Below are 21,837 nucleotides of genomic sequence, written 5' to 3' on the forward strand. Positions count from 1 at the left end.
GTTTCCTATAGCACCCCACTAATTGAACAGGTTGATGAGTTCTGGCTTGTTAGCTGTCCCCCAAACACCCAGCCCTCCTCATCCCAGAGACTCCATCCAACCCCATCTGATCCCATCCCACATATCCCAACCCATCTCATAGATCCTAGTTTACCCCATCCCAGAGATCTGATCCCTTCCATCTCACTCCATCCCACAGATCCCACCCCACCTGTCCATCCCACCTCCACCCATACCCTCCACTCCTTCCCCCCTGCTCTGCTGAGTGGTCCTGGCCGCTCTCAGAGGGCTATGTGGGTCTCAGCCAGCTCTTTATTCCCAGTGCACACAGAGGTTTTGGGATGGTCTCGGGGGAGATACAGGGCTGGGGGTCACAGGGCAGCAGTGAGGCCGCAGCAGAGGCTGGTGGGGCAGAGTGTGGGCAGGGGGTGATGGACCAGCTGCCCTCCCTCATTTCCCGGGCCAGTAAAGCACGAAGCCATCGTGGCTCTTGCTGAAATCTGGGGTGGCCGCGTCCGGCCGTGTCTCCACTGTCAGCAGCCGCCGGCGCCCGCGGAAGCTCAGCTGGATGCAGTCGGAGACCCGGACCTGCAGCTCCTGCTTGGTCCTGCAACAATGTCCCAGTGTCATCAGTGGGGGTTCACGCATGGGGAGCTGCCACAGCCCCAGCCTGAGCCCCCTGACTCACGTGCGGCAGTGCTCCAGCAGGACCCCCACCAGCTCTCCCACCCGGTTGTCCCCCGCTGGCTGCATCTTGTGCAGGCACACGGCCAGGTCCTCCTGGCTCTGGGTGTGGAACACCACCAGCTGCGCCCGGCAGCTTGTCACGCTCAGGCCTGTCACCTGCGGGAAGAGGGGGACATGTCCCTGTGTCACCACCAATGCCATGGGACAGCACAGTGGAGACAGCATGGCACAGCCAATGTGGTGTGGAGAACAGGCAGGGTGGTGGGGACAGCACTGTGTGGAGAGCATGGCATGGCCGGCATGGCACAGACAGTGTGGCATAGCCAGCATGGTAGGGACAGTGTGGTGGGGCCAGCAGCCCAACCCCATCCATCCCAGCACACTTGACCATGCCAATGCAATGGTCCCGGTGCATGGCTGTGGGGACCACTGAGGGGTCTCCAGCCCTCTGGGTGGGGTCGGAACAACCAGGATGCCAGGTGCCCCTGACCCCGTCTTGCCAGGACAGAGGTACACCTCATGGTGCTCTTTTCCCCCTGCCATACCCTGGGGACACTGGGGGAAGTGGCTGGGGACACTCACGGTGCTGAGGGGTATCGCCCGCATCATCAGGTAACGCTTCCGGGGATCCAGCTTGTAGACATGCTGGTCTGTCACCAAGATGGCCCGATCCTGGCTCTTCCCAAAGCGGTTTATCTGCAGGGACAGGGAGAAGTGAGGGGACATACTGGGGAGTGACACAGATGTGGTGGCCAGGCAGGAGCCCCCGTATCCCTTACCTTGCGGACATGGCAGGAGAAGAGAACGGAGCCAAAATGCACCTTGTCCTTGAGGCTCTGGAGGCGGCGGGCGAACAGCAGCGCCAGCGCTGGGTTCTCGCTGGGCTGTGGGAGCCGTGGTGTGAGTAGGGGGTGACACCACGGGGGAGGAGCACCCCAGGGTGCTCTGTGGGGCATCCCAAACCCTCTGGCAGCCCTTACCGAGGAGAGGTAATCCCGTGCCCAGCTGCGCTGGCAGCCCCAGGCCTCCCGCAGCCCTCCCAGTGCCACCATGGCAGCCACCTTGGCCCGGATCTGCCCCATCTCTGATGGGGGGATGTTCTTGATGATCTGCCGCGCTCGCCACCTGCATTGGCGGGACACAGCACGGTCATGGCCCTGTTCTGTGTCAGCATCCGACATTTAAGTCCTGCATCCCCATTCCCATTTTCCCAGCCCACATTACCAGCCCACATCCATCTTACATTCCAGTTCCACACCCCCATCCGTGTCCAAGTCCCTGTCTCACATCCCCATCCCACATCCCCATCTCATGTCCCTGTCCCATGCCCTCATCCCACATAAGCATCCCACCTCCTCATCCCTATTTGAGTCCCCATCCTGCCTCCCCATCCTATGATCTCCATTCCCTTCCCACGTCCCTATCCCATGTCGCCATCTTATGTCCTTGTCCCACATTCCAGTTTTAAGTCCCCATCCCATGTTCCTGTTCCACGCCCACATCCCACATCCCCACCCCTGTCTGAATGCCCATCCTGTACCCCGCCTCCCACAGTCCCCATCACATGGCCCTATCCCATTACTCCATCCAACATCTCCATCCAAAATCTCCGTCACACAGTCCTCATCTTGTGTCCCAGTTCCACATTCCCAACCCACATTTCCATCCCGTATCCCCAATCCCACATCCCTGTTCCCATCACCACATCCCCATTCCAACACACAAATGGAGCAGGATTTAAGATGGTACCTGCGGAAGAGGTGCTGGCTGGCATCCTGGAAGTGCACCAGCACTGCCGGTGGCTCCGGCCAAGCCACGCTCTTCCCAAAATCAGGAAGGGTGCGGACAGCCTGGAAGCGCTGCAGCAGCTCGCGCAGGTACACCCTCACCTTGTGCCGTTTGTAGCAGGCCATGATGGTGTAGGCTGCCCGCAGGTACCGGCAGCGCCGGCGTGCCAGGGCTCCGCGCCAGGCCTGCCCAGTGCTGGCTGTCAGTGTGGGTGCTGCCATATGGGTCCCCCAGGAGCGCGGCTCCAGGAGGTCCCCAAAATGCTGGTCCCCCCTAAAATCCCTGGTGCAGCCCTTGCCCTGCTCTGAGGAAACGCTCCATGCTGTGCCCTGTGCCGCCAGCCCCACATCCTGCCCCATAGCTGACCCTATAGAAGGTCCCACACCATGCTGAGCCCAATGCCATACTCTCTACTGTGCCCTTTACTATGCCCAATATCCCATGCCCCACTTCCTGCCCCATGCCATATCCCCCAGCACACCCCATTCCAGGTACCATATCCATTCCTGTGCCATGTCCCATGCCGCATGCCCTGCCCTATGTCATGACCCCCCAGCACACCCCATCCCCTGCCCATGTCCTGCTCCACATCTTGGCCCATGCCATGCCCCCTTCCATGCTTTGCCCATGCTCTGAACCATCCCGTGCCCCATACCCTGTGCAGCCCTGGGCAACCCCCTCACCCCCATGTCACCCACCTTCTGCAGCAGCAGGACAATGATGGGGATGAGCTGCGCCCGCTCCTGCTCGAGGCAGACAAGGGTACGGGGTGTGCGGATGAAGACCTTGGTGTGGCCGTAAGCCACATCGTCCTGGAAGCCATGCTGCTCCAGGAGGGCTTGCGTAGCCTCTCGGTCACTGGCCATCAGGTGGTTGGGCCACGTGTACTCACAGGTCATTTTGTACCTGTGGGGCAGAGTAGGGTGAGGGGACATGGAGGGGGTACTGGGAGTCTCAGGGATTGGGCCTGGCCATACCGCAGGAGGAAGCGGTGGTAGGGCTGGCGGTAGGCAAACCCGGCACGGCGCACACGGACGTTCTCCAGCAGCCCCAGGTAGGAGACCTGGTGCCGGCAGCGCTCCACGTCAAAAAGCGTTGGAGACTTCTGGTCATTGGGCTTGATGCAGCGCACGTAGTAGGGCTCCTGCGGGGACACCGAGGGGATGGTGCTGTGGTGGCACCCACCAGTGGCACTGAGCCCACGGGTGACCTGGGCTGAGGGTCTCAGGGTAACACACAGGGTGAGAATGCCTTGGACATGGGGACAGGAGAGAACAGCGGCCTGAGGACACGCCTGGATGGCACAGGGACACCTTGGCTGGCTCTGGGGACATGGCTGGCTGCCTCAAGGACATGCCTGGTAGCTTGGGAACATGCCAAGCTGTCACAGGGACAAGCCAGGCTGGCTCAAGGACATCTTGGCTGTCCTGGGGACATGCCAGTTTGGTACAGGGACATGCCTGGCTGTCACAGGAATATCTTGGCTGGCTCTGGGGACATCTTGGCTGGGCTGGGGACAGTTTGGTTGGCTACGGACATGCCTGTCTGCATCAAGGACATCTTGGGTGGCCTGGGGACATGTCACAGTTGTACAGGTACATGGCAGGCTGGCTCAAGGAATATCTTGGCTGTCTGGGGACATGCCTGTGTGCCTTTGTGTCATACACAGCTGCCACAGGACATACCCAGATGGGTTAGGGATGTGTCAAGTGGTGCAGGGATGTGCCTGGCTGTCCGCAGTCCCCTACCTTGGAGGCAAGGTTTTCCACCAGGGCCACAATGGAGTTCTTGAAGAGTGTGCCAGTGGTCAGCGGGCGCTTGGTGACCTCGGTGATGCTCTGCTCGCCGTCAGGCCACATGGCACGCAGCACAGGGTCTGCACTGAGGGATGGCATTGGTGTGGGACTGGCAGCACCAGGCACCCCACTCCTGCCTCACAGCTGTGCCATCAGCCCCACAGCTGTGTCTTCTGTGTCCCCAACCTGTTGTAGAAGAGCCGCTTGAAGTCCTGGAAGAGCGTATCCTTGTTCTTATCCAGGAACCCTTCCACTGAGTACCTGAGGGAGAGGGACACCATGCTGGGGCTGAGGGTGGGTCAGCTCCCAGCTCCAAACAGAGGTGACATGTAGCCCTAGGGGCACCCACGAAGACCAGGGGACTGTGGGGTTCAGTGCTCATGGACACAGAGCCCACTGACCCTGTCCCTGCTGCCCCCATGGCACGGCATGTCCTATACAGCCCATCCTGCTGCATGGGGCCTCTGTGCCTCCCAGGCCCCATGGACTTCAGCGGTCCCCCTAAATGGCCTCCCATGGCCCTAGGTGGCTCCCATGCCCTCCTGAGGTCCCACATGGCCACCCATGATAGTCATCCACTTTCCCATGGCCCCAATTAGCTCCCCCAGCCAGTCCTCCATGATCCTCACAGCCTTACGGTCTCCCATGACCCCAAATCACCACCCAGTCTCTCAAGACCCTCCTCCATGTTTCCCCATGGTTGTTCAAGATCCCATGGTCAACCTTAGATCCCCCAACACCCCTTATAGTCCCATGATCCCAAGTGGACCCCCATAGTTCCCCCACTCCCTCTCAATTCCCCCCATAGTTCCCTCAATTGCCACAACCTGAGGGTCCCTGTGACCCCAAACCACCTCCCATAGACCCTCATATGCCACCTCCATTCTCCCCCATAGTTGTCCAAGGCCCCATGGTCAACCACAGGCCCCCAAGAACCTTACAGCCCCACGATCCCAAAAGGTCTCCCCGTGCTCTCCCGAAGCCCTCCACTGTGCTCCACAGCCCCATGGCTACACGATGACACCCATAGCCCACTGTGACCCCCTCACATCCCGCCAGCTCCCCCTCACGTGACATCTCCTGCGTAGTGCTTGATGCGGAAGTCCTGGTTGAACTCCATGGTCTTGTCTGTGGGGCAGAGCTGGGGGGCAGGGGGGTGTCAGCTCCACACTCACAGACTCCCCACTGCTCCTGACCCCCCCCGAAGCACCTTGCGGCTTGTGTAGTGGGGATGGTGGCCCAGGCGGGTGTCCATGGAGGCAAGGAAGATGGAGTCAGTGACAGTCCCTGCAGCCAGGCAGGCCTCATCCAGCAGCGCCAGGATGCCACGGTGAGGCTGCTCCACCAGCTCCACGATGGGCTCATTGCTGAAGTACTCGATCTAGTGGGGGGGAAAGGGGTGGGCACCCCAAATTGGCTCCCCCCAGCACCCTGATTTGCCCCACTCACCCCAAATCTTGTCATGACAGCTGATGGCATCCATGTGTCCCCTATGCTCCCTGTGTTCCCACCATGCTCTGCCAGGTGCTGACCAGCAGGTTCCCTTCATGTCTCCCTCAAACCCCTCACCTTCTGCCAGGTCATGTCCCCAACATGTGTCTCCAGAGCTCCCCATGTTCTAACAAGTGATGCTACCCATGTCCCCCATGTCCCCTTCATGTCCCTCTGTCTCCCCAACAGCTCCTCATGCTCTGCCAAGCACTGCCCCCCCATCTCTCCCCCATGACACCTGTGTTCCCTCATGGCTCCCCAGTCCCCCTCCAACCCCTCATGCTCTGCCAGGCAATGCCCCCCTGTCCCCCTCCCATTCCCCCTATGTCCCCTATCCCCCAGGCTCTGGCAGGTGATGCCACCATGTCTCCCCCATGTCCCTCACACTCTGCCAGGTGATGCCCTCCCGCTGGTACTCGGCCTGCTCCTGCCGCAGGATCAGCTCAATGAAGAGTTGCTGCAGCTTCTCATTGCAGTAGTTGATGCAGAACTGCTCGAAGCTGTGGGCAGAGAGTCAAGGTCAGGACAGCCCCACCAGCTGCCCCCTGCTCCCAGTGTCCCCTGTGCAACCCCTGAGCTGCACGGCCCTCCTGGTCCTGTCCCCTTGTACCTGTAACTTGGACATCCTTCCTCCCCATGTGTTTCTCTCAAGCCCTGTTCCCCCTGTTTCCCCTGGGCCCTGCCAACTTCATGAGTCACTCCCAAATCCTGTCCCTTCCCTGGGTCACACCCCCATCCTGTGCCCCCCCATGTCGTGTCCCCTTCCTGTGTCCCTCCCAAGCCCCATCCCTTCCATGAATCTTGGGGTCCCTTTCCAGTGTCTCTTCTGTGCCCTGTCACCTCCTGGTGTCCCCATGCATCTCCCCAATACCTGTCCCCTCCAGGTGTCCCTCCCAGGTGTCTCCCATCTCCTCCACATGTCTTTCCCATCTCTAATCCCACACCACATCCCTCACAGGTCCTGTCCCTCCCCATGTTCCCTCTGGACCACGTCACCTGTTGGTGTCGAAGATCTCAAAGCCGTAGATGTCGAGCACGCCAATGACTGTGCTCTTACCGTGCACACGCGCATCGTACCCGCGGGCAGCGATGCCAGCGTTGATGCGCCCCACGATCCAGCAGAAGAGCCGCTCATAGATGGCCTGAGGACAAGGACAGGGTGATGAGCACCCAAAGGTGCTGGTACGGGCTGGGCTGGCCCCCATCACCCTGAGTCCACCCCTACCTTGGCACAGGCATCGCGGGCATACACGGCCTCCTTGGGGCTGTGGCCCTTCTCGATGAGTTCCCCGGCGCCAGCCGCCACGGTGCGGGTCAGGAGCACCCGGTGCAGACTGTCAGGGGCCGTGGCCGTCAGCTCGGCCAGCACCGAGACCCCTGATGTGTCCTCCACCAATGTCATCTCCTCCTCCTGTGTGAACCTGAGGTTGCCCTGGGGAGGGACACATCTTGTTAGGGGATGGACAGAGAGGGGAGACATCTGGCAGCACCCAGAAAGGGGTTGGGATGTCCTGGCACCAGCAACTCCCGCACCATGGACTGTACTGGTTTGTACGGGGCTGTGCTGGACTGTACAGGTTTGTACTGGGCTGTGCTGGTTTGCATCAAGCTATACTGCTTTGTGCTGGGCTGGGCTGCACTGCATAGAGCAACACTGGTTTCTGCAGGGGTTTACTTGTTTAAACCATACATACTTGTTTGCACTGGTCTGTACTGGGTAGCACTGGGCCACACTTATCTGCATGGGGCTCTACTGGTTTGTCTGGGGCCAAACTGGTGCAGAAGGGCCCAGTATGTACTGGTGGTGGCCTCACCAGGTGCAGGATGGCAGCCAGGATCCGGCGCACAGAGCCTATCTCCTCCGGGGAGAAGCCGATCACGGCCATCGCCTCCTCCACCGCCCGGTAGCCAGATGCGTCATCTGTGCAGGCCTGAGGTCAGGGGGATGGCGTGAGGGGCCAGGACCCCCTTGCCTACCCTCCCTGGTCCCCTCCTGGCCCTCTCCCAGCCCCACTCACGTCACCCTGGGCACCCTCCTGGGTGTAGCGGTAGGTGCTGGGGTCCCGACAGAGGTGCAGCGAGGTCAGGAGTGCTGCCGGGGCACCCAGCAGCAGCTATGGGGAAGGAGGGTGTCAGCACCAGTGCCATTTGTCTGTCCCCATCTCATCCTTCCCAACCTGTCCCATCCACCGCCATCCCACCTCACTTATCCCATTCTGCCCCATCCACCCCGTTTCATCCATCTATCCATCCATCCATCCATCCATCCCATTCTATCCCATCTTATCCTTCCCAACCCCATCCCACCCATCCTGTTCCATCCCAACCCATCCCATCGGCCCCGTCTCATCAATCCCAACCCAATCCCAACCTTCTCATGCCATCCATCCTGTCCCCATTCCATTCCACAAATCCCATTCCAACGTTCTCATCATATCCATCCTGTCCCCATCCTATAGATCCCACCCATCCCAACCTTATCCCATCCATCCCATCTCATAAATCCCATCCATTTCATCCATCCCCTGCCAACCTTCTCATCTGTCCTGTCCCCATCCCACAGATCCCATCTCATCCATCCCTTCCCTATCCCATAGATCCTATCTCACAGACCCTATCTGACCCAATCCAACCTTCTCATCCCATCCATCCCACCCACCCCATCCCTGGCTCACCTGGTAAAAGGCATGGAAGTTCCTCTCTCCTGGTTGCTGCTGGAGGACTCGGGACTAGAAGAGGGAGCAGGGGGGTGGGTGCCATGCAGATCCCATGTGGCAGCAGAGTTCCCATGGGAGCAGTGCCCACCCAGCTGTACCCAGAGGCCCCACACCTTCTCCAGCAGGTAGTTGTGGACGTGGCCGCCAGTGGGGTCACCCTTGAAGTCGAAGTTGATGTCCATGTACTTGCCGAAGCGGCTGGAGTTGTCGTTGCGGTTGGTCTTGGCATTGCCGAAAGCCTCCAGGACACAGTTGGACTTGAGCAGCACATTCTTAACCCTTGGTGGGGCAGCACAGCACAGCTGCAGCATTGCTGACGGACTGTGGGCCCCACATACCACCCACATGGCCTTGGGATGCCCCAAGCTCCCCACACCACCCCACAGGCACGAGGCATCCCTGGTCCAAACACACCTTCTCTATGGGCATGAGGCAACCCTGGTCACCTCATGCTGCCCCATGGCAACTCTTTGGTCCTCCCACACCATCCCTCTGGTCATGGGACACACCTAGAGCTCTCCAGGGCCACCCCACACACATGGCGCACCCCTGATCATCCCAGCTCACCACTATATCCATGGAGCACCTCAGTTCCCCCCCACCATCCCTGTGTGGATGGGGTCCCCCAAGCTCTCCACAGCTTCCCTGTGTTTTGGGCACCCTTGTCTTCCCCCATCCCTATGGACATGGGACACCTCAGTTGCCCCACAACATCCCTATGGGTATGAAACACCCCAGGTTCCCCCAGAATCACCCTACAAGAGTAGAGCACCCCTGGTCCCCTCACACCTTCCCTATGGGTAGGCAGCACCCCAGAACCGGAACCTATGAGCACAGAACACCCCAATCCCTCTACACCATCCCTATGGACATGGGGCACCATGGACCTCCCCACTCTGTGGGCCTCCTCCCAGCCCTGGGCTGGTGGGTCCCAGCACCCACCCCACCTCCTGCCAGCACCCTGGGGCTGGACCCACCTCTCCACCTCAGCGCGCTGGGTGGGGTTGGTGATGGCAGCTATGTACTGCATGATGTACTTGCTGGCCTCTGTCTTGCCTGCCCCGCTCTCACCTGGCAGGGAAGGAAGTAGCTGAGTGAGGGCACCCACCACCTAAAGTCGGCTCCCATCCAAGGGTGCCCCAGCCCCTACCCGAGATGACAATGCAGGTGTCCTTAGCACGGCGCTTCATGGCCTTGTAAGCAGCATCAGCCAGGGCAAAGAGATGAGGTGGGCGCTCGTAGAGTTCGCGGCCACGGTAGCGCTCCACCATTGATGGCCCGTAAAGTGCCAGTGCCTGGTATGGATTCACCGCCACCACCACCTCCCCGATGTAGGTATAGATGCGGCCCTGCGAGAACCTGTACAGAGGAGTGGCCATGGGGCAGGCTATGGGAGGCATCCTGTGGGGTGTTGTGCTGTGGGGAGGCACACTGAAAGATGTAGTGCTGCAGGGATGGCACCAAGTGCCATGGGGCAGGATGGTGCTGTGTCACAGGGTCGCACCCTGCAGGGTGCTGTGGGGCAGGATGATGCTGTGGGGTAGCACCATGCCAGGTGCTGTGCCATGGAACATGGTGGTACCCTGCAGGATGCTGAGCCATGGGGTGGGACGACATCTTGTGTGGTGCTGTGCAGCAAGGCAGCATCCTGTGGGGTACCATGATGTGGTGTGGGGTGCCATGTTGTGGGGCAGGATGCTCAGCCTGCAGACCACCCTGCCATGAGGCAGGACACTTCCCCTTGGAGCTCACGGGATGAGTGTTACGCTGTGAGGTAGAGCCCGCCACTCTACCCACAACCATGGGGCTGGGCGGTGCCATGGGGCAGTGACTCTTCCTGTGGGCAGGAAGTGCATGGGGGCCCCTACAGATGTGCACCCACCACCCTCCCCACCCCCAGCCCCATAACCCCCCCCAGCCAGCTCCAGGGCAGGGAGGACAATGCCTTGGTTTCCCCCTGCCACAGCACAGCCCCACCCAGATGCTTCCTGCGGAGTCAGAGATTGAGTTCCCCCCCTCCCCGGTGTCCCCCATACCGCAGGCGCAGGTTCTCCAGGAACTGCTCCATGGTCACCTCATCCAGGAGGACGAAATCAGCTTTCCCGAATTCGGGACCCTCCAGCTCCACCATGCCGCAGCACCCACTTCCCTTCTCCCCCTCTCCCCAGAGCTGCACCGGCTTCCTGTACCACCAACTGCCGCGCAGCCGCGGTGAGGACCCATCGTCACCCAGGGTGACATCCTTGTAGACACCCAAATTTGGGGGTTGTCAACTCCCCACCACGCCCATCCCTCAGGACACGGTTTTGGGGGATACAGGGGGGATAGTCACTGGTCACGTCACCACAGGCGGGAAAACCCGGTTATTTATTAAGATGCTGCTGGTCAACATAGCTGTGTTCTCATCCCAGTGTTCCCAGTTAAACCCTCAGGATAACTGGGGAGCTCTGGGAATGATGTGCCCAAGGTGAAGGTCAGCAGAAAAGGGACCCCCATGCTGGCATCCAACTGGAAGGAAAGGGGGAAAATCATTAGGATGAGGATAATGGTGCTAATGAGCTCTTCTGGTGACTCCAAGCCCCTGAAATCCAAATTTCATGGCTCAACGCTTATCATGGCAAACCTGTGCTTGCCACCATTCTCAGTTTCAACTTTTACTCAAAAAAACATTCCCAGCAAATCCCAGCAATAAAAATCTTCCTTACCGAGGCTGTCAGCCAGTTTTCCTGGTGGCTTTCACAAAAATCTCTCAGATTTTCCACCTGGAATGGAAGAAATAAGGAAGATTTGGACTTGCGATAAGGAAAAATTGAAAGTTCTGTGTTTAATCCACCACATCCGCATGGCTCCTGGGACCAGAGTGGGACTGGGCAGAGCTTTTGCCTAAACCTTTAATTAATGGGATTAAATCCCCGAGAGCATGTGTGTGGAACTTCACAGCTTCTTGGTATCATCTGAACCTGCTCCGGGCACAAATCCCAGAGGCACAGTCCCATGGTGCAGCTCTCGGGTGGGATTTCAGCCTCTTATTTGATGGCTAAAGGGTGTAATTGCCTAACTGGATAATTGCACATAATTCAACTAATTACAGTAATGGGATGAGCCCAGGAAATGCTCCCCAGTCAGCACAGGGAGTGGTTGCCCATAAATCCCTGTGGGATAAAGGGTTCTCCATCACCCCATGCCAATGCTCTCTCATGGAATGCCATCCTGAGACTCATCTGGCACCTTATGAAGTGATCAGGCCTCAGCAGACCCCAACTTACAGTTCAGTTAACTACAACGCATGGCTGTTGAACCCATCTTCTCACTCCCGGTGTCCTCCTCCGTCCATCCTGTTCATCATCCCAGTGGGAGCCTGGAACTGGAGAAGGCGAACCGGCCTCAGTGGCTGCACCCTACCCGGAGACTAGGGCTGCCCTCGGGCACGGCGTGTCCGGGATATCTATAACCCCACCCCGGAGAGAGCGGGGAGAGGCCTCAAACCGTCCCGGGGTTACTCTGGCAAGCGCTGTAGGAACGGCGGGGACCACTCCAGGCCCCCCCACGCTGGAAGGCTTGCGGAGGGGGAACTGGGCCCCACCAGGCCCCTGAGTCACGCAGCCCCCCTTACCCCGGCCCGGTGATCCCTGCTCACCCCGGGGACACGCAGGCCCCCGGGCCCGGTGATCCCCGCTCTCATCGGTCAGGCCTCACGGAGAGCTACCCTTCCCAGCATGCACCGCGCCCCACAGCACCTCACGGCAGCAGCCACTGAGCTCTGTAAGGGAGAAGCGCCCAGCCCTGCGCTGTCCCGGGGCGCCTCCGCTTCATCGCCGGTCCACGGGGGCGGTTCCGGTGGCGGATGGCAGCGGATGCCGCCGGATGGAGCAAGGCCGCGCCCCCCTCACTACCCGCCGCTGCCGCCATAGCTCAAAACGGACCCTCGCCGGCGTATGACGTCACCGCGCTACGTCGAGGGACAGCGCCACCTGGCAGGGAGGGAGCGCCGGAGGGGTCAACGCTTGCGCAGAAGAGCCGCAACCGCCGTTGAGCCTAGCGCCCAGGGCCACCTCCCCGCTGCAGCCGCCGCAACGGAAAGAGGCCGGGAACGGCGCCACCCGCCCTGGCCGACGGCTCGACCTCCTGGAACGTTTCCGTAGTGCGGCCTGGTCTGGGGCGGAGCTAGGCCTCAGAATGGGCGTACCCATACACATGGGTGGGGCCTGCGCTCCCATAACTACTGTGGTTCCAGCAGAGGGCAGGGCTGGCGCTGGTGGGCGTGACTTAGCCTCCTGCGGAGCGCATGCGCGGTGCGTCTCTACTCCCCCCTTCGCGGGCCCGGGGAGGACTGACGTCAGTCCTCCCCTCGGAGGGCGGGGCGCGGTGCACGCCGGGAAGCCGCCGCCCAAGATGGCGGCAGGATTGAAAAGTTGTTGGTGGCGCTGAGGCGATTCCGGGCGGGCCGCGGCTGGGAGTGGGAGCCGGGTCTCCGGCGGGCTCTATGGTCGCTGCCAGGCAGTGAGCCCGGTCACCTGGGCCCCGCTGCGCACCGAGTCCGAGCGAGCACGGCTGCTGCGGGGATGCCCCCTGGGGGGCCGGGGCCGCCGCCGCCGGAGACATGGAGGAGGAGGGCAAGAAAGGCAAAAAGGTGAGAGGGGGCTGCCCCTGGGGCGCCTTAGGTTTGTGAGGCCCCTCTGGAGCCAGAGGCGGAAGGGCATCTCCTCACCCCTGGGACCCTTCACTCCCTACCCTAGCCCCTTGGGTCCTCTGTGGCCCACAACTTGTGGCCAGCTGTTTCGGAAAGCCCACCTAGGTGTGGCTGGAGCCCCTCTTGGCCTTTTCCTATCCCTGTGGTGGCTTCATGTGTGGCCCTGTCCGAGCTGACCATCTTCCAGTAGGTGTGACTCCCCTGAGGGCTGGAGCCTCGCTTCCCTCACTAAAATACCCCTCCCTGTGAATTTAGGGCTTAGGAGGCATGTTGCTATGGTCTCTCTGCATTGGTCAGGGGCTGATTCGGGTGCTTTTCAGGCTGCAAACGAGGTTGGAAGCTAAAGGCAAGCCTTAAACACTGTTCTGTAACAGCACTGGGATGTTTTGTCTACTGACTGGTGCTAAACCGGCTGGGCTGCATACACGAGCATCGTATTTGTATATCTAAATTGAGTCAACTACAGTCAAAGCTACTGTGCTGCAGGCGCCTCAGAGCTCATCAAGCTCCAGCTACGTTGGCTGTATCTGGGCTGCTCCAGTTTCTCTTCTTTAAACCTATTTTTATGTCGTGTGGGGGAGGTAACGGAGCTGAGGATTGAGGCTGAGATGCTTGCCGAGAGCAGCGCTCCCTGGGGTGGGGGTGGCTTCTTTTTGAAAGCAACCTGTCCCATGGTTTGGTGACATAAAGGGAGGAGAAAATAGCTCTCTTTAGTTGTTTTGGGGGTACCTGCAGTAACGGCGATCTCAGAAGGTGGCAGCAGAGTCTCCTGCTGGAACTCTAGTTCAAACTGATCAGGATACTTGCAGAATGAGAAATATTAAATGTGGGTTTCTTGTCTGGTTTTGGTTTTTATTCCTGAGTTACCACACAAGTTTCTTAGAGCTGTGTCTGGGAAGTTAAACCACACCTGTGTGGGGGGTGGAAGGATCAGCAGTGCAGGTGGAAGAGAAATTATTTGGATGTGTCACAGTCCTGTTTTTAAGAAATCATGATATCATTGAATCACAGAATGGTTTGGATTGGAAGGGACCTTAAAGCCCATCCAGTTCCAACCCCCTGCCATGGGCAGGGATCTTCCACTAGACCAGGTTGCTCCAAGCCCTGTCCAACCTGGCCTTGAACACTGCCAGGGATGGGGCAGCCACAGCTTCTCTGGGCAACCTGTGCTAGGGCTTCACCACCCTCACAGGGAAGAACTTCTTCCTCAGATCTCATCTCAGTCTTCTCAGTCTCCCCTCTGTCAGTTTAAAGCCATTCCCCCCTATCCAAAGCCCCTCTCCAGCTTTCTTGTTGGCCCCTTTAGACACTGGAATCTGCTCTCAGGTGTCTCTGGAGCCTTCTCTTCTCCAGGCTGAACAAGCCCAGCTCTCTCAGCCTGTTTCCATTGCAGAGGTTTGCCAGCTTCAGAGCTGGATGCAGGACTACAGGAAGAATGCTCACTTCTGGGGCTGCAGTTAATTGTAGAGTAGCTGTAGATATAAGCAAATACCTGATACTTGTGGTGGGCAGTGTCTGCAGAGCTAGGAGCAGTGCTCACCTAGAATATGCAGGCAAGATGTGATAACCTTGTACAAGTGGAATCAACTCGTCTCTACTGAGAAATGTTTTCTGCTGCATGGGGAAAAAATTGTGTGTGTGGGAGGTTCCTTAGAAAATCATATTTTCCAGGAATATTGCTTGCTTTTGTCCCTGGAGATAGAGTGCTGTTGTGCCAGCTGGAGTAATCTGGGATCTTTGTGCTGCTGTCTGGTATCTCTTAGCATGAGAAGAGGTAGCCAGCTCCTGTGGTCACAGATCCTCAGGACAGCTGAGGTGGTAGGGACCTGTGAAGATGGCCTAACCCAGCCTCCTGCTGGGAGCAGACTGTGTCCTCTTGGGGTTTGATTATCTCTGAGGATGAAGACTCCATGAACTCTCTGGGTAACCTGTTCTACTAATATGTTCACCCCACATTAATAAGGTCAGGGGTTAACCTGATGCCATTTTTCTGGGTCTGCTGCAGCATGTTGTGGTCTCTCATGTACTGGTGGCCCTAGATCCAGCCACTCCAGTCCCGCAGTGCTGTTTCCCTGCTGTGTGATAGGTGATCCCTATGGATGAGGAGCTCACTGTGACCCACAGGAATTGGCTGCAGCTGGGGAGCTCAGTGTCATACAGTGGTGGCATCTCTGGGCTTATGGAGCTTGTTTGGTGAAAGATTTTCATCATAGAGATGGTTGATTAATCCTTGGAGCAGGTGCTATGGAGATGGGCATATTCATCTGCTGTGCCACAGCTGTTCCCAGCTGCAGGGAGGAACTCTTCCCATTTTTTTTTTTTTACAGGCTCTGGACCATTCTAGATGGCAGGTTCCCATCCCTCTTCCAGCAGCAGGCTGAAACAGGGGATCTGAGTTCCTTCAGTGATGCTCTGAAGGGGTAGGAGGCAGGTTTGGTCAGGACTAGGGAGAAAATCCCAGCCCTGCTTTGGGGTGACTCCAGCTTTAGGCAAAGCTTGTGCTCATTAAACTGGAGCCCTGGAAATCCTGCTAGGAGCTTGCTCTTGGTGGCTTCCACCAAGGACCTCATCCCAGTCAGAACACAGCAAGGGCAGAATGGAGCACATCCCAGCCTGCTTTTAGCTGTCCTTAAGAGATGTCCCTTAAACAGGTTAGGAATAGAACATCTATTCCTCACTAATACTGGGAGGAAGGATGGGTTAATTCAGAGTGTGTTGGCTCTAGTTGGGCTGTGTGGCTTTCATGGTGCTTGCCAGTGAAGTCAGCTGGGCTGTGGAAACCTGCTTGAAGTTGGAGAGCAGTTGATCTGCCTTGAATGAGGATGGGTGTTCCTGGCATGCTCCTTCCTGGAAAGAGAAGGGGTGGAGGGAGGGTGGAGGCACATTTTAATTGCTTTAAGCTGCCAGAGAGGAGATTTAGAGGAGATCTGAAGAAGTAGTTCTTCCCTGTGAGGATGGTGAGGCCCTGGCACAGCTTACCCAGAGAAGCTGTGGCTGCCCCCATCCCTGGCAGTGTTCAAGGCCAGGTTGGATGGGGCTTGGAGCAACCTGGTCTGGTGGAAGGTGTCCCTGCCTGTGGCCAGGGGCTGGAACTTGATGAACTGTAATGTCCCATTCAACCCAAACTGTTCTGTGATTCTATGATTTCTTGGTTACCCTGGTTATTTGCCTGTAGAGACGATTTTCCTGCTGGCCTCCATTGTGCAGGCTCTTACAACATTTCCAATCCATACGATAGCTGCTAGGCTGCCACAGGTGATCCACTGCAGAATGCTTCCCTGTCTTTCCTGAAGTAATTCTCTGGGCAGTGTTAGATGTTAGCCTAGAATTCCTTAGTTTTCCTGCACAGGTGTGCTCCACATCTCTGCTGTCAGCTCAGTTTGCCTCTTCCAGCAGTTGCTGGCTCTTCCTTGTAAAGCTGATCTCGGTCTGCAGCACCAAATTCCTTGTGGTTTTTAAATGCTGGTTAATGTAGAGGATGTTGGCCAGTCCAGCAATTCCTTCTTGTGCAGATCATTGGGAAATGTCTGCCAAAACTGTGCTTGTAACTCTGGAGTGTGCTTCGCCCCATGCCGGAGGACTTGGGCCGCAGGGTCATGTTCCACACTGGGGTGTGTGGAGGGGTATGGAAAGCTGAGAAGCTTCTGGGGAGGGGGAAGTAAATAGCTGAAACTGAGCTGTTTCTTGAAGCTGGATGGTGCAGGGCAGGTAATCAGCATTAATATAAAAGATACTGAGGGGTTCAGGGATTGACTTGAATCACAGCTTTGTGGGATTTTCTGCTTGCAGGAGAAGTTGCTTGAGCTTCCTTTATTATCCCAAATATCCATTTTGTTCATGCCAGAATAACTGCTGGGTGTTGACAAACCCCCTTGCCTGTGTTCCTGTCTGAGACTCCATTGCCACAGGAATGATTCTTGTATGACTTCACTTATTTAGGTCACTTAAACCATAGAATCACAGCACGGTTTGGGTCGGAAGGAACCCTAAAGCTCATTCAGTTCCAGCCCCTCTGCAAGGGCAGGGGCACCTTCTACTGCGACCAGGTTGCTCCCAACCCCATCCAACCTGGCCTTGAACACTGTTGTGGATGGAGCAGCCACAGCTTCTCTGGGCAGCCTGTGCCAGGGCCTCACCACCCTCACAGGGAAGAACTTCCTCAGATCTCATCTCAGTCTCCCTTCTGTCAGCTAGAAGCCATTCCTCTTGTCCTGTCACTTCATGCCCTTGTAAAAAGGAGCTCCAAAGCTGGACACAGGACTGTGGGATGCTTTCACAAGATCACATGGGGGAGAATCCTCTCCCTCAGCCTGCTGGTCACGCATCTGGTGATGCAGCCCAGGACATGGTTGGTTTCTGGGCTGCAAGCGCACACTGCTGGGTTATGGTGAGCTTCTCGTTGACCAACACCCTCAAGTCCCCCTCCTCAGGGCTGCTCTCAGTCCAGTCTCCTCCAGCCTGTAGTTGTGCTGATGTAACTAACACACTGTGTGTATTGTTTAGCTTGATTTTTAGGCTAGTAAAAGGACCTGCATGCACTTGCACCCTGCACTGAGTTGGTTGTGAGCTCATGGCTATACTTCCAGGTGGACCAAGCCATGTGACACTCATTCCAGTATGCTGCCTGTCACCCCCTGCTCTATTCTGTCTCACACCTTGATGCAGCAGCCCTGACCTGATCCCCAGCCATTTCGGGATGAGTAGATTTATCAGTTGGGCTGTGATTCCCTGTGATAAAGCTCCAGGTACTGCCTCCTGGCATGGTGGCTGCTTGATCACTTCATGCCTTGCTCTGATGCCACGATGCAGAGGGTGTGATGAGAGACTTTTAGCCCCTTTCTCTGAGCTCTGTGCCTGTGCAGAAATTGCCGTTGTAACCTGAAAACCTGCTTCCAGGATAACTGCAGAGTTTGGAGTCCTAGGAGGTGTGTCCAATGAGCACTGTCACCTGCTCTGTCCCTGGTGGTTTGCTTGTCCCTAGCCTCGTGTGACTTGTGGTGAAAATGCAGCAGAAGCTGTCCAGGTGTCTGCTTGGGAGTGAGCAGGGTTGGTGCCTTGTCCCCGTGGTTGGGAACCTGTGGAGGGAGGGGAAATTACTTCAGTCCTTGAAGGGCTTGGCAAGGGTAAGTCTGGCTGCCCTCATCCATTGCCCTGGTGCAGTTGGGCATGCAGGCATTGCCATTGGGGTGTCGGGGACGAGTTGGCATGCTGCAAACTGCTACCTCTTGCAGCATGGGCCTGGTGTGGTGGCTGCCTCTTGTTTGTAAAACAGGAGCCCAGCTTCTGAGCTCTCCTCACTGACAGACTTAGCTTTACGTGTTTGCTGATTCAAGTAAGGTGGTTTGAAGTACAGCTCGGATCCAGCTGTGACATTCTCTTTCAAAGCCTCTAAGCACACAGGGCTCTTGTACTGGGGACAGATGGTTAGGAATTGCTGACTGAGGTGCTGCCCTTCCTGCTCTCTGCTTTCCCAAGTCCCCAGCCACTTTGGCTGCCGCAAAGCTGGCTGAGCTCAGCCAGAACACCTCTTATGAGGCTATCCTTGGCTCTCCTGCTTGGAGAGTGTTCTCTGGTCCTTCTCTATAGCTGGAACATCACTTACTGTGCACCTGAGCTGATGTTTTCAGACAACAGACTCTTCTGAAATGGCTGGTATAAGATATCTCTGCACTATGTTGTGTGAGCCCCGTGTGTAGGTGAGAACAGCCAAAGATCCGGATACAGTGCTCTGAAATCCCTTGGAATTCTGCTGCTTATCCCATTAAACTTTAGCAGTTCCGCTTACAAGCCCCAGTGCTCTTCCAGACAAAGCTTGGGAGAATTCCCAAGTGCAACTCAGCATTTCCCTAATCACACTTAAACATGTCTCTCTGTCCTGAGCAGCTTGATAAAGAGTAGATCTGATGTTCCTGCTCGCTCTGAAGGGATGGCCTCTGGGTTGGGAAATGGGCTTTTAGCTTCAAGATCTGTCTCATCATCCAAGGCTTTGTGAAGAAGCCAGCCACCTGCTAGACTGAGTTTTAGCAGCTGCTCTCCTTTGAAGTGCCAGTTCTTGGCTTGCTTTGGGGCTTGGCGGGACAATCCTGTCCTTGCTGGCTTTGGCCCAGTTAACAGTGTGCAGGGAGGTGCTCTTTTTCTATTCTTCATGCTTCCGCCTGCCTCTGGAGGAAGCCAAAACTGCCTTATGGAGTAGGAGGAGCAGAGGCTGAATGGAGGTAGGATCACACTGGGGGTAGGCTTGAAGTCCAGAGAGGGGGAAATGTGGGCTAAAAGCTGGGGGAAAGGGGAAGGGCAGGAAAGATGCCCCTCTGGTGTGCTGGCCTCGAATAGTGCAGGTGGTGTGCCCCATGCTGCATGGTGGCATCTTGCTGCTGCTGAACCTTGGCTGCTTGGTGGGAAGGTTTGGATGGTTCTGGTGGACCTTGTGGTGACACACAGCTTGTGGCAAGGAACAATTTTTAAAGCTGTTAAAAAAATTAAGCTTAATTATTCTCAAGTTATGGTTACAAAGAAGGTAGAGACTTCCTTTTTAAGAGGAATCACATGGAGAAGAAGAGTGATGGCATAGGTTACTCCTGGGGAGATTTTGGTTGGACACAAGAGGAAAATTTTTCACCATGGGAACAATCAGCTACTGGAATAATCTCACCAGGGAAGTGGTGACTCCCCAGTGCCGGACACATGAGTTGGCTGGACAGGGTGCTGGGCCATCTAGTCTAGGTCGTGCTTTGCCTAGAAAGTTGGACCAGATGATCTTTGAGTCCCTTCCAACCTGGGATTGTAGGAGTCTATGAACTGCGGCATGGGACATCCCCAGCAGCACCTCTCCTGGTCTGAGGTATACACCTCCTGGCTGAAGGACTGAGAGTGGACATTGGTGGGCATGGAGATGTGGATATGGGTCAGTTTAGAGTGCACTTTGCATGGTGCTTACTCGGGACGGGCTTACTCTGAGGGTCCAAGTGCTGCAGGAGGGCTTCATGGCAGTGTTGTCCTTAGGAAGTTGCTTGTATCTGGATAACTTTGGGACTCTGGTGGTACATGGGATCATCCCTTGTGTACGATAGTTGTGTGGCTGTGGTGGTATATTGTGGTTCCAGGCCTTGGGGGTGGAGCAGGGAGGAAATGGGCATGAAATCATAGAATCCCAGAGTAGTTTGTGTTGGAAGGGACCTTAAAGTTCATCCAGTTCCAACCCCATGCCACAGGCAGGGACACCTTCCACTAGACCAGGTTGCTCCAAGCCCCGTCCAACCTGGCCTTGAATGCTGCAGGGATGGGGCAGCTGCAGCTTCTCTGGGCAGCCTGTGCCAGGGTCTCACCACCCTCACAGGGAAGAACTCCTTCCTCAGATCTCATCTCAATCTCCCCTCTGTCAGTTTAAAGCCATTCCCCCTTGTCCTGTCCCTTCCTGCCCTTGTCAAAAGCCCCTCTGCAGTTTTCTTGTCAGCCCCTTTAGGCACTGGAAGCTGCTCTGATATGTCCCCGGAGCCTTCTCTTCTGCAGGCTTAAGCCCAGCTCTCTCAGCCTGTCTCCATAGCAGAGGTGCTTCGGTCTTCAGAGCATCTTTGTTGCTTCCTCTGGACTTGCTCTAACAGCTCCATGTCCTTCTGTTGGGGCCCCAGAGCTGGATGCAGTACTGCAGGGATTGGGTATATGTCTGAGTGGATTATGGGGGAGAATACCTTCCCTCAGGTCCCCAAAATAGGGATCCTGGAAATTTAAGAGGCCACTTGAGACCTGGCGCTTGACCCTGACTTCAGGATGCTTAGTTTTTGTGGCTGAGGGCAGTGACCTGCAGTGAGGAGGCTGCTGGGAGTGGTAGCCCTGCTCTCCTCCACCCTGACTCCTGCTCTGTCCTTGGCACTGGCTCTGGAGCTTGTCTTCTGCCCATCCAGCTTCCCACACTCCCTGGGCTGTGCTGTGGTAAGAGCAGGACAGCCCTTTCCTCTGGCAGGCAGCCACTAGATAAGAGGGTCTGCTGGCAGGGCTGTGGCCTGCCTTGAGGTAGGGGAGGCTGTCCCTGAAACAAGTGAGGGCTGCCAGCAGGCATCAGTGTGATGCCTGGGAACAGGGATATATTCCCAGTTTGCTTCCCTCCTTAGATGGTGGATGTACCAAACCAGTGCCATGTCTGTAGCTGACTTCTGAGGTTCACAGGCTGTTCCCCACACTAGGCTCCCACCCTGTCCAATGGCAGGTTCTCTGTGGCATGGTGCTTGCAGCTGTATGGCTCCTTCATCTGTGGACTGATCCCAGTCTGGATAGCATTACTTCCTGCATCTTAAACTTGGACAGGCAAAGAGCTGGTCACCTCTGTCAGCATTATAAATACATCCACCACGCTGACTTTGAGGGGTGCTGCTGCTTGTCCAGGCTGAGGGAGGTTCCTCCAGGCCTCTGGTTACCCCCATTTCAAGCACCTTCCTGGTTTTCCCAGTGTTCCTCTGTCCCTACGGCATTGGTGCATCAGAGCTTGATATCAGGAGGGTAATTCCAAGAAACTTGATGTCTTCCTGGGTGGAAGCAGGGAAGAGTCGGAAGGTAGGTGAGGTGGGAAGCATGCTGCCTGCCTCCTTCCAGGTACCACCTGGGTTCTGCTTCTTCCTGGCTGCTTGGCCACAGGCAAACCTGAAATGTTTTTTTTGACAAGGGCAGGTAGGGACAG

General features: G+C 56.9%; 2 protein-coding genes and 1 non-coding gene across 11 annotated transcripts in view; 1 reads left to right on the forward strand and 2 right to left on the reverse strand.

Moving 5' to 3' along the window:
- Positions 1-288: 288 nt before the first annotated feature.
- MYO1G (myosin IG) lies at positions 289-12,604 on the reverse strand. Of its 8 annotated transcripts, none has more exons than XM_061474447.1 (25): positions 12,217-12,604; positions 11,746-11,837; positions 11,185-11,241; positions 10,516-10,987; positions 9,630-9,838; positions 9,457-9,550; positions 8,593-8,758; positions 8,438-8,491; positions 7,781-7,876; positions 7,577-7,693; positions 6,988-7,194; positions 6,759-6,904; positions 6,148-6,262; positions 5,482-5,652; positions 5,342-5,412; positions 4,458-4,532; positions 4,224-4,356; positions 3,453-3,619; positions 3,174-3,381; positions 2,577-2,660; positions 1,668-1,812; positions 1,467-1,571; positions 1,270-1,383; positions 689-843; positions 289-607 (listed from the first exon to the last, which is right to left on the reverse strand). In XM_061474447.1, the coding sequence occupies exons 4-25, from the start codon at positions 10,608-10,610 to the stop codon at positions 290-292; spliced, it is 3,045 nt and encodes a 1,014-aa protein (XP_061330431.1). In that variant the 5' UTR covers positions 10,611-10,987; positions 11,185-11,241; positions 11,746-11,837; positions 12,217-12,604; the 3' UTR covers position 289. The 8 variants fall into 8 exon arrangements, with proteins under 8 accessions (XP_061330431.1, XP_061330433.1, XP_061330430.1 ...); XM_061474449.1 differs by having other exon boundaries at positions 11,746-11,843; XM_061474446.1 differs by having other exon boundaries at positions 12,093-12,604.
- On the reverse strand, positions 11,910-12,043 carry LOC133280147 (small nucleolar RNA SNORA9). The gene has a single exon (XR_009747085.1). It is a non-coding gene; the product is annotated as a small nucleolar RNA SNORA9 (small nucleolar RNA).
- Positions 12,605-12,816: 212 nt separating the features above from the next.
- Positions 12,817-21,837, forward strand: part of CCM2 (CCM2 scaffold protein) — a 32,103-nt gene continuing 23,082 nt past the window's right edge. Inside the window, exon 1 of one of the 2 annotated variants that reach the window (XM_061474470.1) lies at positions 12,817-13,109. Coding sequence is in view for 1 of the 2 variants with exons in the window: in XM_061474469.1 (XP_061330453.1) it covers positions 13,080-13,109 (30 nt within the window). In the remaining variant the exon portion in view is untranslated. The remainder of the gene's footprint in view (positions 13,110-21,837) is intronic. The other variant, XM_061474469.1, reaches the window with a different exon arrangement.

The sequence above is a fragment of the Pezoporus flaviventris genome, unplaced genomic scaffold (assembly GCF_033815535.1).
Source record: "Pezoporus flaviventris isolate CSIRO_AGI_PZ_B2104156 unplaced genomic scaffold, CSIRO_AGI_Pfla_v1 ptg000079l, whole genome shotgun sequence".
Taxonomy (NCBI): Eukaryota; Metazoa; Chordata; class Aves; order Psittaciformes; family Psittacidae; genus Pezoporus; species Pezoporus flaviventris.